Source organism: Mytilus trossulus, chromosome 1 (genome assembly GCF_036588685.1).
Source record: "Mytilus trossulus isolate FHL-02 chromosome 1, PNRI_Mtr1.1.1.hap1, whole genome shotgun sequence".
Taxonomy (NCBI): Eukaryota; Metazoa; Mollusca; class Bivalvia; order Mytilida; family Mytilidae; genus Mytilus; species Mytilus trossulus.
This window is the reverse complement of record NC_086373.1, coordinates 49,765,908-49,782,848: the sequence shown is the minus strand read 5'-3', so window position 1 is coordinate 49,782,848 and position 16,941 is coordinate 49,765,908. Positions and strand designations below refer to the sequence as shown.

Below are 16,941 nucleotides of genomic sequence, written 5' to 3'. Positions count from 1 at the left end.
TAGTAAAAAGAACCAGTCACCAAGGCAGCATTTTTCAGATAAAAGCTTTAGCTTTACAAATTTTTGTAAGCGCAGCATAGTTAGGTCCAACTTTGCTCAATAATCAAGCTTTTTCACATGTTCAAATTGACATGAAAATCTTTGATGGATCCCATGTTTCTCTGATCTTCCCATGATTTTTTTTGTTAAATCTGCAATATTATTTATTTTCTAATGAAGGTTGCTTGTTCCAAAAACAATCGTGATGTAGAAAATTTTCCTGAGAAAGTAAGTTTTTCATTCCAGACTAAATCATTTGAAGATCTAAAAAAACATTTGATGCTGTTAGCAAAGTATCTAATGATTTAAATTAAACTTGAAGCATATTTCAAAAGTGAAAATTTGCATGCCGCTGTTATGGTTATGCAACTACTGCTTGCATTTGGGCATGAATAAGAAAGGGGAGATATAGCAATATTAATCAAAATTTTAACTAAACATGAAATGTTCTTTACGCTTTTGATGTAGGCTGTTGGGCTTCTACACAAAAAATCAAAATTTACCTGCTTTTTTGGGGGTATTTTTAAGTATTGAGAAAAACCCCAGATTGTGTTCTGTTTTAAATTGTTGGAGAATTGGGATCTGACAACTTCCTTAGAAGACAATTTCAATTCAGTTAAAGAAAGACAATCTCAATTTAGTTAAAAGATGACAATCTTAATAAGTGAAAGTAACCCACCTTCAAAACATTTTGTTGTCAGACTGCAAATACTAGGTTAGTATTCAATCAATTGGCAAAAATAAATTTTGGAAAATTAGCTTTCAATATTTTTGACTTATCTTTTATTGTATGATTTACACATCTATTGAACTTCTGAAATCTGCAGTGAATTATTGTTCTCTATGAAATAAAAAAAAAATGTTTCAGATCTAGAGCTCAGCTTTAAAAGCTTAACTTACTATTAAAACTGCTTTTTTTGGTGAAAGGAAAAAATGTCTCATGTGCATCCTGCCAGAATCAACTGATATGTTGAAATGATCAAATTCCTTTAAACATGGACTGTCTTGTATATATGTACATATACTGAAAAAAATCTTTTCACAGATGTGTTATTTTTCTAACATCAGGTAACAGTTTTGACCAATCAGAATTGCTAATTACGGTAGTATTTTTGAGATTTATGTTACTATCAACCAAAAAATTTTAATTTAGAAAGAGTTAACAGACATTAATATTGCTGAGAGGATATCAACATATATTGAAACAGCTCTGAAAGAATATTTAATGACACTTTGAAAATATCTTTTCATTTGAAGTTTAAAAATAAGAAGAAATTTAACTATTTTTTTTTTCTATATATTATTTCAAATCTTTTATTTCAGTCAAATTTACCAGATGAAGAAAAATCCAACAAAGAACATGAAATTGGAGAAATATTTCTCAACAGATTATTCCATACTAAGGTAAATGTTGTCTTGGTCCAATTATGTGTATAGGCAAGTATTGTCTTGGTCTTAGGTAAATGTGATCCTGATCTGTTTACAGGTCAACATTGTTTTCATCTGTTTCTGTGCTTAGGTAAATGTGGTCCTGATCTGTTTACAGGTCAACATTGTTTTGATCTTTTTCTGTGCTCAGGTAAATGTGGTCCTGATCTGTTTACAGGTGAACATTGTTTTCATCTGTTTCTGTACTTAGGTAAATGTGGTCTTGATCTGTTTACAGGTCAACATTGTGTTGATCTGTTTCTGTGCTTAGGTAAATGTGGTTCTGATCTGTTTACAGGTCAACATTGTTTTGATCTGTTTCTGTGCTCAGGTAAATGTGGTCCTGATCTGTTTACAGGTCAACATTGTGTTGATCTGTTTCTGTGATTAGGTAAATTTGATTCTGATATGTTTACAGGTCAACATTGTTTTGATCTGTTTCTGTGCTCAGGTAAATGTGGTCCTGATCTGTTTACAGGTCAACATTGATTTGATCTGTTTCTGTGCTCAGGTAAATGTGGTCCTGATCTGTTTACAGGTCAACATTGTTTTGATCTGTTTCTGTGCTTAGGTAAATGTGGTCCTGATCTGTTTACAGGTCAACATTGTTTTTATCTGTTTCTGTGCTCAGGTAAATGTGATCCTGGTCTGTTTACAGGTCAACATTGTTTTGATCTGTTTCTGTGCTTAGGTAAATGTGGTCCTGATCTGTTTACAGGTCAACATTGTTTTGATCTTTTTCTGTGCTCTGGTAAATGTGGTCCTGATCTGTTTACAGGTCAACATTGTTTTGATCTGTTTCTGTACTTAGGTAAATGTGGTCTTGATCTGTTTACAGGTCAACATTGTTTTCATCTGTTTCTGTGCTCAGGTAAATACGATCCTGATCTGTTTACAGGTCAACATTGTTTTGATTTGTTTCTGTGCTCAGGTAAATGTGGTCCTGATCTGTTTACAGGTCAACATTGTTTTCATCTGTTTCTGTGCTTAGGTAAATGTGGTCCTGATCTGTTTACAGGTCAACATTGTTTTGATCTGTTTCTGTGCTTAGGTAAATGTGATCCTGATCTGTTTACAGGTCAACATTGTTTTGATCTGTTTCTGTGCTTAGGTAAATGTGGTCCTGATCTGTTTACAGGTCAACATTGTTTTGATCTGTTTCTGTGCTTAGGTAAATGTGGTCCTGATCTGTTTACAGGTCAACATTGTCTTGATCTGTTTCTGTGCTTAGGTAAATGTGGTCCTGATCTGTTTACAGGTCAACATTGTTTTGATCTGTTTCTGTGCTTAGGTAAATGTGATCCTGATCTGTTTATAGGTCAACATTGTTTTCATCTGTTTCTGTGCTTAGGTAAATGTGGTCCTGATCTTTTTACAGGTCAACATTGTTTTGATCTGTTTCTGTGCTTAGGTAAATGTGGTTCTGATCTGTTTACAGGTCAACATTGTTTGGATCTGTTTCTGTACTTTGGTAAATGTGGTTCTGATCTGTTTACAGGTCAACATTGTCTTGATCTGTTTCTGTGATTAGGTAAATGTGGTCTTGATCTGTTTACAGGTCAACATTGTTTTCATCTGTTTCTGTGCTGAGGTAAATGTGATCCTGATCTGTTTACAGTTCAACATTGTTTTGATCTGTTTCTGTGCTTAGGTAAATGTGATCCTGGTCTGTTTACAGGTCAACATTGTTTTGATCTGTTTCTGTGCTTAGATAAATGTGGTCTTGATCTGTTTACAGGTCAACATTGTGTTGATCTGTTTCTGTGCTTAGATAAATGTTGTCTTGATCTGTTTACAGGTCAACATTGTGTTGATCTGTTTCTGTGCTGAGGTAAATGTGGTCCTGATCTGTTTACAGGTCAACATTGTTTTGATCTGTTTCTGTGCTCAGGTAAATGTGGTCCTGATCTGTTTACAGGTCAACATTGTGTTGATCTGTTTCTGTGCTTAGGTAAATGTGGTTCTGATCTGTTTACAGGTCAACATTGTTTTGATCTGTTTCTGTGCTCAGGTAAATGTGATCCTGATCTGTTTACAGGTCAACATTGTTTTGATCTGTTTCTGTGCTCAGGTAAATGTGGTCCTGATCTGTTTACAGGTCAACATTGATTTGATCTGTTTCTGTGCTCAGGTAAATGTGGTCCTGATCTGTTTACAGGTCAACATTGTTTTCATCTGTTTCTGTGCTTAGGTAAATGTGGTCCTGATCTGTTTACAGGTCAACATTGTTTTGATCTGTTTCTGTGCTTAGGTAAATGTGGTCCTGATCTGTTTACAGGTCAACATTGTTTTTATTTGTTTCTGTGCTCAGGTAAATGTGATCCTGGTCTGTTTACAGGTCAACATTGTTTTGATCTGTTTCTGTGCTTAGGTATATGTGGTCCTGATCTGTTTACAGGTCAACATTGTTTTGATCTTTTTCTGTGTCCGGTAAATGTGGTCCTGATCTGTTTACAGGTCAACATTGTTTTCATCTGTTTCTGTACTTAGGTAAATGTGGTCTTGATCTGTTTACAGGTCAACATTGTTTTCATCTGTTTCTGTGCTCAGGTAAATACGATCCTGATCTGTTTACAGGTCAACATTGTTTTGATTTGTTTCTGTGCTCAGGTAAATGTGGTCCTGATCTGTTTACAGGTCAACATTGTTTTCATCTGTTTCTGTGCTTAGGTAAATGTGGTCCTGATCTGTTTACAGGTCAACATTGTTTTGATCTGTTTCTGTGCTTAGGTAAATGTGATCCTGATCTGTTTACAGGTCAACATTGTTTTGATCTGTTTCTGTGCTTAGGTAAATGTGGTCCTGATCTGTTTACAGGTCAACATTGTTTTGATCTGTTTCTGTGCTTAGGTAAATGTGGTCCTGATCTGTTTACAGGTCAACATTGTCTTGATCTGTTTCTGTGCTTAGGTAAATGTGGTCCTGATCTGTTTACAGGTCAACATTGTTTTGATCTGTTTCTGTGCTTAGGTAAATGTGATCCTGATCTGTTTATAGGTCAACATTGTTTTCATCTGTTTCTGTGCTTAGGTAAATGTGGTCCTGATCTTTTTACAGGTCAACATTGTTTTGATCTGTTTCTGTGCTTAGGTAAATGTGGTTCTGATCTGTTTACAGGTCAACATTGTTTGGATCTGTTTCTGTACTTTGGTAAATGTGGTTCTGATCTGTTTACAGGTCAACATTGTCTTGATCTGTTTCTGTGATTAGGTAAATGTGGTCTTGATCTGTTTACAGGTCAACATTGTTTTCATCTGTTTCTGTGCTGAGGTAAATGTGATCCTGATCTGTTTACAGTTCAACATTGTTTTGATCTGTTTCTGTGCTTAGGTAAATGTGATCCTGGTCTGTTTACAGGTCAACATTGTTTTGATCTGTTTCTGTGCTTAGATAAATGTGGTCTTGATCTGTTTACAGGTCAACATTGTGTTGATCTGTTTCTGTGCTTAGATAAATGTTGTCTTGATCTGTTTACAGGTCAACATTGTGTTGATCTGTTTCTGTGCTGAGGTAAATGTGGTCCTGATCTGTTTACAGGTCAACATTGTTTTGATCTGTTTCTGTGCTCAGGTAAATGTGGTCCTGATCTGTTTACAGGTCAACATTGTGTTGATCTGTTTCTGTGCTTAGGTAAATGTGGTTCTGATCTGTTTACAGGTCAACATTGTTTTGATCTGTTTCTGTGCTCAGGTAAATGTGATCCTGATCTGTTTACAGGTCAACATTGTTTTGATCTGTTTCTGTGCTCAGGTAAATGTGGTCCTGATCTGTTTACAGGTCAACATTGATTTGATCTGTTTCTGTGCTCAGGTAAATGTGGTCCTGATCTGTTTACAGGTCAACATTGTTTTCATCTGTTTCTGTGCTTAGGTAAATGTGGTCCTGATCTGTTTACAGGTCAACATTGTTTTGATCTGTTTCTGTGCTTAGGTAAATGTGGTCCTGATCTGTTTACAGGTCAACATTGTTTTTATTTGTTTCTGTGCTCAGGTAAATGTGATCCTGGTCTGTTTACAGGTCAACATTGTTTTGATCTGTTTCTGTGCTTAGGTATATGTGGTCCTGATCTGTTTACAGGTCAACATTGTTTTGATCTTTTTCTGTGTCCGGTAAATGTGGTCCTGATCTGTTTACAGGTCAACATTGTTTTCATCTGTTTCTGTACTTAGGTAAATGTGGTCTTGATCTGTTTACAGGTCAACATTGTTTTCATCTGTTTCTGTGCTCAGGTAAATGTGATCCTGATCTGTTTACAGGTCAACATTGTTTTGATCTGTTTCTGTGCTCAGGTAAATGTGGTCCTAATCTGTTTACAGGTCAACATTGTTTTCATCTGTTTCTGTGCTTAGGTAAATGTGGTCCTGATCTGTTTACAGGTCAACATTGTTTTGATCTGTTTCTGTGCTTAGGTAAATGTGATCCTGATCTGTTTACAGGTCAACATTGTTTTGATCTGTTTCTGTGCTTAGGTAAATGTGGTCCTGATCTGTTTACAGGTCAACATTGTTTTGATCTGTTTCTGTGCTTAGGTAAATGTGGTCCTGATCTGTTTACAGGTCAACATTGTCTTGATCTGTTTCTGTGCTTAGGTAAATGTGGTCCTGATCTGTTTACAGGTCAACATTGTTTTGATCTGTTTCTGTGCTTAGGTAAATGTGATCCTGATCTGTTTACAGGTCAACATTGTTTTCATCTGTTTCTGTGCTTAGGTAAATGTGGTCCTGATCTGTTTAAAGGTCAACATTGTTTTGATCTGTTTCTGTGCTTAGGTAAATGTGGTTCTGATCTGTTTACAGGTCAACATTGTTTTCATCTGTTTCTGTGATTAGGTAAATGTAGTCTTGATCTGTTTACAGGTCAACATTGTTTTCATCTGTTTCTGTGCTGAGGTAAATGTGATCCTGATCTGTTTACAGGTCAACATTGTTTTGATCTGTTTCTGTGCTTAGGTAAATGTGATCCTGGTCTGTTTACAGGTCAACATTGTTTTGATCTGTTTCTGTGATTAGGTAAATGTGGTCTTGATCTGTTTACAGGTCAACATTGTTTTCATCTGTTTCTGTGCTGAGGTAAATGTGATCCTGATCTGTTTACAGGTCAACATTGTTTTGATCTGTTTCTGTGCTTAGGTAAATGTGATCCTGGTCTGTTTACAGGTCAACATTGTTTTGATCTGTTTCTGTGCTTAGATAAATGTGGTCTTGATCTGTTTACAGGTCAACATTGTGTTGATCTGTTTCTGTGCTTAGATAAATGTGGTCTTGATCTGTTTACAGGTCAACATTGTGTTGATCTGTTTCTGTGCTCAGGTAAATGTGGTCCTGATCTGTTTACAGGTCAACATTGTTTTGATCTGTTTCTGTGCTCAGGTAAATGTGGTCCTCATCTGTTTACAGGTCAACATTGTGTTGATCTGTTTCTGTGCTTAGGTAAATGTGGTTCTGATCTGTTTACAGGTCAACATTGTTTTGATCTGTTTCTGTGCTCAGGTAAATGTGGTTCTGATCTGTTTACAGGTCAACATTGTTTTGATCTGTTTCTGTGCTTAGGTAAATGTGGTCCTGATCTGTTTACAGGTCAACATTGTTTTTATCTGTTTCTGTGCTCAGGTAAATGTGATCCTGGTCTGTTTACAGGTCAACATTGTTTTGATCTGTTTCTGTGCTTAGGTAAATGTGGTCCTGATCTGTTTACAGGTCAACATTGTTTTGATCTTTTTCTGTGCTCTGGTAAATGTGGTCCTGATCTGTTTACAGGTCAACATTGTTTTCATCTGTTTCTGTGCTTAGGTAAATGTGGTCCTGATCTAAGTCTTTGATCAGATTATTGTTGTCTCAATTAGTGCCTGGATATCAAAAGGTTTATAAGAGAGAAAAATTGCACTTTAACAAAATAACTTTAACTTATAGGTATATTTTATGATTGACTTCATGTTGAATAGTTTTCGCTGTTAGCTATAGGTTTTAGCTACAGAAGATTAATTTATTTTTGTGAGTACCGATTTTCGTGGATTGGGAAAACTTCCATTTTCATGCATATTTCATTTCTTGGTTTTGCTGAAGTCCTGAAGAAAAATTGTTATTTGTTGGAATTTGTGGATCCTGGGTAAGCACGAAATAAAAAAAAATAGGTATCCAACAAACCATAATAAATCCACAGTAATTCAATCGGACAATCTGAATTGAATTCAACATTTTCTGGTTGTCCGAGAAATAAATTACATATTTACTACAGCAATTGTCTTTTTATTGCCAACTAATTTTATTTTTTATTATTACAGCTGATATTAAGAGACTACATTGAAGCCTGTTTTGAGGGGATTACTGATTCTCAATCCTTGTCAATACCTGTACGGTACTTTCTGTGTATGATTGACAAGCAGGGAAAGGAAGTGGGTGTGGATGGAGATATTCTACAATCTTGGAAAAGTGAATGGTAATTTTTTGAGCTTTTCATGGATGTCATGGGTGGGATGAACTTCAAAATTTAATGTTGAAGCTTTTATATAAAATATACTGTTCTGAAATTTGAAATTTTCCACTTTTTGAAAATGTCAACCTCGAAAAATTTTCAGTAGAAGATTTTGTTTACAAAATTGATACTGACAGAGAAAAGTCGGAAAACTCGAAATTGATATCGGAAAAGTCCGAGAAAAACGGAAGTTTCCTTTAACTGTTTTGATGTCAAAAGGTAAATAGCCTCGAGTTATCTATGAAGGTGTTAAGGATTAGACTGTATATACAGCAAGAGTATTGGCAATTACCTGGTGATCAACTAGCAAGTTTAAGACACATGCCTGGATGATTAAAAGTGAAATACTGACAATGGATTAATTAAAGTTGTATAAACCACTTTTTTGTGATGCTGTTAAAAACATTGAACAGTTATATTACTTAACCTCAAGACAAATGTCTTAATGATCTCAAATATGATATGTATACCTACTACACTTGTTGCAAAGCTCACTATGGTGACCCTAATGACTTGACCAAACATATGGAGACAGCAAACCCACCAGAAAGCTCACAACTCAACCAATTCAACACCACTGTTCAGTTAGTGGTACCAAAATTGACAATGTAGCTTAAGCAGAGATACTTTTTACCAACTATATATGATGGCTGATCACTTTATCTTGAACTTTATATATAATAAATGAATATTTAAAAAACCCTTATCTTCTATTTCTATCAAGTAAAAATGGCTATGGAGTTAAAGAATCATTAACAAAAGAGGAAAATATGCAGTTTAAACACCAAAAAACCATTGCGTACGTCAATAAAAAGTCTCCAGTTATGAGGCACAAACTCCAGCTGAAAATTTCCAAATCTCCAGTTGTGACTCTGTCACATGTCTGCATTCAAATCAGAAAACATTGAAAACATTGACATCAAGAAATGAAAGAGCATTTACAATAATTAATTGATCATACACTCAATTTTTTCACTGATTTTTACTTTATATTCCTTGGATTTTGTCACATGTACATTTATCTCTATCATTCTTTTTTATTTGTACTTTTCAAAGCTGTTTAGCATAGATCTGAAGATGAAAACCCCCCTCCTCCAAAAACATAAAGTGTTTAAGAGTTCAAATTCAAATTTATAATGGACAGGTGGAAATAGTTATTGGTATTATCAGTATTACCCTGCTAAGAATGCAGTTAGTCTTTTGTCCAACCCTCCATTTCTATGAAATTATTTCTTTTTTTTTTCAGCTATGCAACAAGAGTTTGGGCTTCATTGATAGCAAAGCCTCAGATATTGTTTGATGTCAATGTACCAAGTCATGTGGAACCATGCATGGATATCCTTAAACAAGTATTCATTGACAGCTTTACACAATGTCCTCAACATGTCACAAAGGTTGGTAGACAGTTACAGATATCAAAATAATAGGTTCAATGTATATTCATAGTGCACCATGTAAAATGACCTGTCACTCAGCTAGAAAGGGTGTGTTCAGGTTTTTGCACCATTTTAAATTATTTCTTTTTAGAGAAAAGTGAATCATATTTAGGATTAATGAAATACTGTTACATTAACCTCTTCATGTATAGTAAATCAAGCAAAATATCAAACTCAGGTGGCATGGGATTTGTATTAATCAGTCTTTAAAATAACCTTTCTATTTCTAACTATATTATCATATATATTTGTGTCTTAATATTTATGTTGTAACATTTGTGAATTTGTGTAGTAATATATTGTTTAAAAACTATCTAATCCTTCAGCACTGTTCAGTTCCTCATTGTAATATGTTTATATTGTCTTCCTTTTGTTACTGTGTAAACTAACCTAAAAGGAAAAAACTTGAAACTTATGACTAAATAGATGAAAAAAATATATATAATTATTTTATCAAAAGTACTAAACAAATATTCATCAATAGTGTTTTACAATAATAAAATTGAGAATGGAAATAGGGAATGTGTCAAAGAGACAACAACCCGACCGTAGAAAAAAACAACAGCAGAAGGTCACCAACAGGTCTTCAATGTAGCGAAAAATTACCATGGAAAAAAGACAAGATTAAAAAAATATCATTACTTAACCCTGTAGCTGATGAGTCCTGGCCTTGCGGTCATAAAACTTTCGAGCAAGATTTTTGTACTCCGGCTCAAGAATCAACCAATCAAAATGCTGGATTTTGTGTTTCGCGCATGATTTTTGTGCTCTGAGTACTGAGCAAAGGTTTATGACTTTAACCCCTGGTTTACTGGGATTCACACTTCAGACAGCTGACGATGTAGATAAGTTACCATGACATCATGTAATTATTTTCCTTTGGTTATAAGTGAGTTGGAATATTTATCTGCTCAAGATATTTAAATTATAGATTTTTGTGGAGCCTGCAACTTTTGTTGCAGAAAGCTTGACATAGGGATAGTGATCCTGCAGCGGCGGTGTTAGCTTACTTCTTAAAAGTTTTATTATTTAAGAAGGTGGAAGACTTGGATGCTTCATACTTTGTATATGGACACCTTCAGTCAGTCACATGTCCAATGTCCTTGACCTCATTTTCATGGTTCAGTGATTACTTGAAAAAATAGTTAAGATTTTTTGTAATGTTAAATTCTCTCTTATTATAAGTAATACTAGATCACAACCGGGAAATCGCGGGCATATACAGCTTGTAAACTGTTGTAGGATAAATTTTTGTAAAAGATATTTTAACTGGAGAATTTCATATAAGGTATCGAAAGTCCTCTCCCTTTTTTCCAAAGTCCGTTATGTGTTTCCTTTCTGTTAAATTCTATTATTTTTCGTGTTTCTGTCCTTATACCATAATTATTCTTCCCCTTTGCTACAATGCATTTTTTGGTAAAAGTCAAATTAAATTAAAAATTTGCACCGCTTCAAACTGAAACATGAAATAAATGAAACTGCTTATAGACCATTATTATTCTAATAAAATGTGCTTCAAGGACAATCCATCAGTGCTTTTCCTTTTGAGAGCACTATTAACATGCCAATGGTAGGATTTGAATCTCCTATAAATGATCACTAAAGCTCATTTGAGGGGTGGTCTGAGGAGACCTGATCCCGAAATCCTGGGCTTAAAAACATGAAATCCTGAGGTACTTTTTTTAATAAAATTCAAAACTCGACATCCCGAAATTAAAACAAAATATTCCCATATCCCGTAAAGATCAATCCCGAAATCCTGAAATTAAAAACACCCGATCTTGACGACCCGAATAAGTCCTGCTTCCCTCTAATCTCTACCCTACTTTCATCTTGGCCAAATCACTATTTTCACTTTCAACAATAAATTTGTATGCCCCATTTATGGGAATTATGTTTTCTTGTCTGTTTGTCCGTTTGTTCGTTCATCCTTCTTTCTGTCCCCCTTCAGGTTAAAGTTTTTGTCGAGGTAGTTATTGATGAAGTTAAAGTCCAACCAACTTGAAACTTAGTAAATATGTTCCCTATGATATGATCTTTTTTTAATGCCAAATTAGAGATTTTACCTCATTTCACAGTCCACTAAACATATTAAATGATAGTGCCGACGTTGCATCCATATACTATGGACACATGTTTTATTTATTTCAATATATATGTAATGGTATGACCCCCAAGTAAATATTTCAGAAAAAAGTAGACAGAATACAGAGAGTCTCTGTATATATTATAGTAGACCATAGTAGTATAAACGTAGTTTACAGGTGGATAAACGCAAAAACATAATTGTCTCTAAGGAGGTATAATAGTTGTGGTTCTTGCGATCTAAAATTATGATATGGAGAACTCCTTGAATGGCTTATTTATTTTTCATTTTTGTAATCTATCATATGATTGGTTGTTCTTGTGCATGTTTAAACCCGGATGTCTTATCTATGACTAAAAGTCAGTCTGATAACGGAAAGGCTTATTTATTTTTCACTTTTGTAATCTATCATACGATTGGTTGTTCTTGTGCATGTTTAAAACCGGAAGTCTTATCTATGACTAAAAGTCTGTCTGATAACGGAAACAATATCTGGACACCTATTTTGTCGTTTTTCTCCAAAAATAACTCAATCTGAATAATCATAGGAATGGATCACAAATGCGACTATGCATGTTACCTAAAGAACACAGAGGCATGATGATAGATTTATTGTGGAAGGAAGATAACATAAGCGACACATAAAATGAGGTCTGCTCGTTTAATAGTATAGATGATAACTATATTTGGTATATGCATACCTTGCAAGGTCCTCATTCCCGTCTGACAATTTTCACTTGACTTTGACCTCATTTCATGGATCAGTGAACAAGGTTAAGTTTTGGTGGTCAAGTCAATATCTCAGATACTGTAAGCAATAGGTCTAGTATATTCAGTGTATGGAAGGACTGTAACATGAACATGTCCAACTAGCAGGTGTCATCTGAAATTGACCTCATTTTTATGGTTCAGTGGTTATAGTTGAGTTTTTGTGTTTTGGTCTATTTTGCTTATACTGTATGCAGTAGGTCTACTATATTTGGTGTTTTGAATGATTGGAAGGTGTACATGTCTAGGTTGCAGGTGTCATCTGACCTTGACCCCATTTTCATGGTTCAGTAGTCAAAGTTAAGTTTTTGAATTTTTGTCTTTTTTTCTAATACTAAGTGGAATAGGTCAACTATATTTGGTGTATGGAAATATTTTATGATTATTTTGTCAGTTCCGCAGGTTTATTTAACCTTGGCCCCCTATTTTATGGTTCATTACTCAGTGTTAAATCTTTGTGTTTTGGTCTGTTTTTCTTAAACTATAAGCAATAGGTCAACTATATTTGTTTTATGGAAGAATTATTAGCTGTACATGCCTGTCGGGCATGGTTCATCAGACCTTAACCTCATTTTCATGTCTCATTGCAATTGGTCAATGTTAAGTTTTCTTGGTTAATTAAGTTTATGTGACAGTTGTAATAAAGCTTTATATTTTATAGGACTATCAACATAATATATCAATGATTAGTAAAGAAGGCGACACATTTCCGTGTGTGCACTCTTGTTTTAAAAAAGCATGTTAAGGGACAAGGTTGACATATGGCACAACATGGCCTTAAACAGGAACTTTATTATAAAACACTGAAAAGGTCACAATTTTGTTGGTAAAGGGTCAATTTCAAAATAATTAATGCTAAAGAATACCTTGGTGCCATCTTCTATCCAAAATGTTTTGTAACCAAAAGATTCCAATTTTGATATAAAATTCATCATTTTTTATATGCCCGGGAAGGGATGTATTATGGTATACCGTTGTCCATCCATCCGTCCTTCGTCCACACTTCGGACAATAACTCAAAAACACCTTCACCAATTTCCATGAGACTTTGGTGAATTGTTTATATCTATTGACGTAAGCTCCCTTTCGTTTTTTTTTAATTTCAGAATTTAAGTTTTGGATTTATGGGGCTTTATTAATAAAAAAGAGGGGATTTTCAACACTTCGGACAATAACTCAAAAAGGCTTTCACCAATGTCCATGAAACTTTGCTGAATTGTTTATATCTATTGATGTAAGCTCCCTTTCGTTTTTTTTTAATTTCAGATTTTAAGTTTTGGATTTATGGGGCTTTATTCATAAAAAAAGGGGGATTTTTAACACTTCGGACAATAACCCAAAAAGGCTTTCACCAATTTCCATGAAACTTTGGTGAATTGTTTATATCTATAGATGTAAGCTCCCTTTAACAATGTTTAAATTTTTATAAATTTCAGATTTTTAGTTTTGGATTTACGGGGCTTTATATTCATAAAAGAGGGGGATTTTTAACACTTCGGACAATAACTCAAAAAGGCTTTCACCAATGTCCATGAAACTTTGGTGAATTATTTATATCTATTGATGTAAGCTCCCTTTCAATTTTTATAAATTTCAGATTTTAAGTTTTGGATTTATGGGGCTTTATTCATAAAAAAAGGGTGATTTTTAACACTTCGGACAATAACTCAAAAAGTCTTTCACCAATGTCCATGAAACTTTGGTGAATTGTTTATATCTATTGATGTAAGCTCCCTTTCAATTTTTATAAATTTCAGATTTTACATTTCCGTGTTATGAATTTTTATACTTAAAAAAGGGGGGATTTTTCCAATTTTTGGACAATAACTAACACTTTCACAAAATTTTATGTATGGATGAAAAATTAAGACAACAAACTTAGTTAAATTTGAGGTAGCCTTAATAGTGCCAATTTTTTTGTGCATTTTTATTTATTATTTGGGGAGGGGGGGGGGGGGGGTATTTTACAGGGCTCACACTATTTCTAGTTGATCATATAAATTCATTTAAAGCATAAAAGACAAGTTAAAAGAGCAACGGGCGTATCATGCGCTAAAGCGCAGCCCTTTATTTAGATTGTGGATATGGCGACCAAGGTTAATTATGCCCAAAAAAAATGGTGCCCAAATAAATTATTTTTGTCTTAATAGTATTATCACGAGTATTTCTATGTGAAATTTGTATTTTTTGGTCTGATTTAGAAAACATCAAAAATTTAGGGCAAATTTTAACCCTTCGTGAACCTTCTCCTTAGCTACAGAATGAGAAATTTAACTCAAATAAGCATACAAATCTTGAATAGCATCACTGATGGTGAATTAATCAAATTATCATTTAATATTCAGTTTCATTAATGATAATTATTTTGAACTAGGTGAACTTCTCCAGGTCAAAAAGAAAAAGGGTAATTCAGCCTTCACAAACTTGTGCAAAATTCCACTGCAGAAATAATTTTTAAGCTAGCAATCTGCTACCACTTAAGAAATAAAAGCAGATTTTGTAACTTTTATTTAAAGTGAAATGAATGCAAGTTATATTGCAAATGGACATTTTGCTTAAAAAGTGTAAAGTTGCATGCTTTCGGATCACTTGAAATGTTACAAAATCTGTATTCAATTCTTTTATTTAAAATCAACAAGAACACATATAACATCTTCAAATAAGATAATAATGATAATTGTAAATATTGATTACATTGAATTAGATTAATTCACTTAGGAAACCATCTTTCATACAGGATAAACAAATAAAATATATCTGTTATAAAATGTACTTTAAAATTCTGAAAGCTTAGCCAACTCATAATAGCTAACTAACTTTTGAGTCTAAATAACAGCTTTGTTTACTATAATTATTGTGTCCTGTTTAATTTCTAATTCATCAAAAACATTAATACTAACTTCATTAAAAAAGGTAGAAACATCTAAAATTTTAGTATAGAAATAATCTATTATTTTTCCATATGTATATTTTCTCCCCTGACTTTTCTTGTATGAACAGGTAAGTAAAATTTATTTCATCCTAATGCATGTAAAGACCGTTCTCTCCCAAAGGAATTAAGGGAGACAATCTATTGAGACATTAATCTATTGACAAAAATACCCAAAACACATATAGAGGGAAGCATACAGTATTAACCATAGGCAGGTATCACAATATGTCCATGGTCCTGCATATTTTAAAAAAAGTAAAATCACAAAAATACTGAACTCAGAGGAAAATTCAATTGGAAAGTTCCTAATCACATGGCAAAATCAAATGACAAAACACATCAAACAAATGGACAACTGTCATATTCCTGACTTAATTGGTACAGGCGTTTTCAAATGTAGAAAATGGTGGATTGAACCTGGTTTTATAGTGCTAAACCTCTCATTTTTACAACAGTCTCGTCAAATTCAGTTATATTTACAACGATGTGTAAACAAAACAGACATAACAAATAAAATAGTCAAAATATGGGTACAGTAGTCATCACTGTGTTACACAATCTTAAAACAAACAATTTTACAAAAAAGGACACAAGAATCTATCAAATTAAAAAGACATTTGTTTACCAGTTCTTGATAAAAGAAGAAGATGTGGTTCCATTGCCAAATGAGACTATCTATCACTAGATACCAAATATTGTAGATTTAAGCAAAAGGTAAACGTTTCCACTTACTTCTTCTTGTATATATTATAGGATGCTTCTACCCAGAAGTTATTGTTCTGTAAGGATATTCCAGAATACAGGAAAAATGTGAATTCTTTCTTCATAAAAGTAGAGGCTGTCAATGATCAAGAGTTCTGGAAAGCAATGGATGAAATATCTAGTGTAAGTTAATTTTAGCTCAATTTCATGTGATGATATTACGGTCATATAATCAGTCATAATAAAAAAATCCTAAATTCCGTTCCTTATCCACCAATTTTTGGTTTATATGTTTGTTTTGCCAGGTTGTGACAAATGATAAAAAAAAAAAAAACAAGCTTGCCCACCCAAAATTTAAAATAAAACAAACCTGGTAAACAGTGGTACTTCTACAAATATGCTGGTGTTATAATGGATCCCTAAAGTATAGTTCACTTTGAAACAAAACAAAAAAGCTGAAAAAAAATCAACTAGAAAGACAGAATAGATGTTAGATCAAATCTCTTTTTAAACGCTTTATTATATTTTATTATAGTAAGCATGCCAAATTTTATAGAACTGAAAACTGTTTTAATCATCTTTTTAGCAGTATATGGAATCATTAATTAGAAGATTTATCTATAATTATAGGAACAGACGAAAGAAATGAAGTTCAGTCGACAGGCCACATTACATCAGCTGTACAAATTTATAGCTAAATACAAAGATGAGGTAAGATCAGTCAATAATTAAAAGTTTTTCTATTGGATAACTAACATTTAAAACAATAATTATTTATCACTTTTTGAGGCCTTGAGGAAGTGGTACATCTATGTGTCTCTGATTTTTGAACGTTTAGTTTATTGCAAAATACCTTTTATAAAAAAAACACCATAGGGAACACATAATTTTACTTCAAGTCTTTACTCAGTTTAGGTCACCATAAAAACAAAGTTTCTCTTCCTTTTTTAAGCAATTGTGACAGGGGATCATTTTAGTGCTTTTTAAAACTGACTAAATACAATATCAGAAAGTCAAAAGTTGATAAGTGTGAGCTTTTTGGGGGAAATGCCAGCAGTATCAATATATTGTGATGAGTA

General features: G+C 33.5%; 1 protein-coding gene across 7 annotated transcripts in view; it reads left to right on the top strand.

Moving 5' to 3' along the window:
* The window catches only part of LOC134726436 (plexin-A1-like), a 201,346-nt gene that overhangs the window by 180,925 nt on the left and 3,480 nt on the right, over positions 1-16,941 (top strand). For 4 of the 7 annotated variants that reach the window (XM_063590864.1, XM_063590856.1, XM_063590848.1 and 1 more), the window contains 6 exons: positions 220-267; positions 1,363-1,443; positions 7,748-7,902; positions 9,185-9,332; positions 15,914-16,045; positions 16,493-16,573. In XM_063590864.1, coding sequence (XP_063446934.1) covers positions 220-267; positions 1,363-1,443; positions 7,748-7,902; positions 9,185-9,332; positions 15,914-16,045; positions 16,493-16,573 — 645 coding nt within the window. The remainder of the gene's footprint in view (positions 1-219; positions 268-1,362; positions 1,444-7,747; positions 7,903-9,184; positions 9,333-15,913; positions 16,046-16,492; positions 16,574-16,941) is intronic. The other 3 variants (XM_063590885.1, XM_063590879.1, XM_063590871.1) reach the window with 1 other exon arrangement.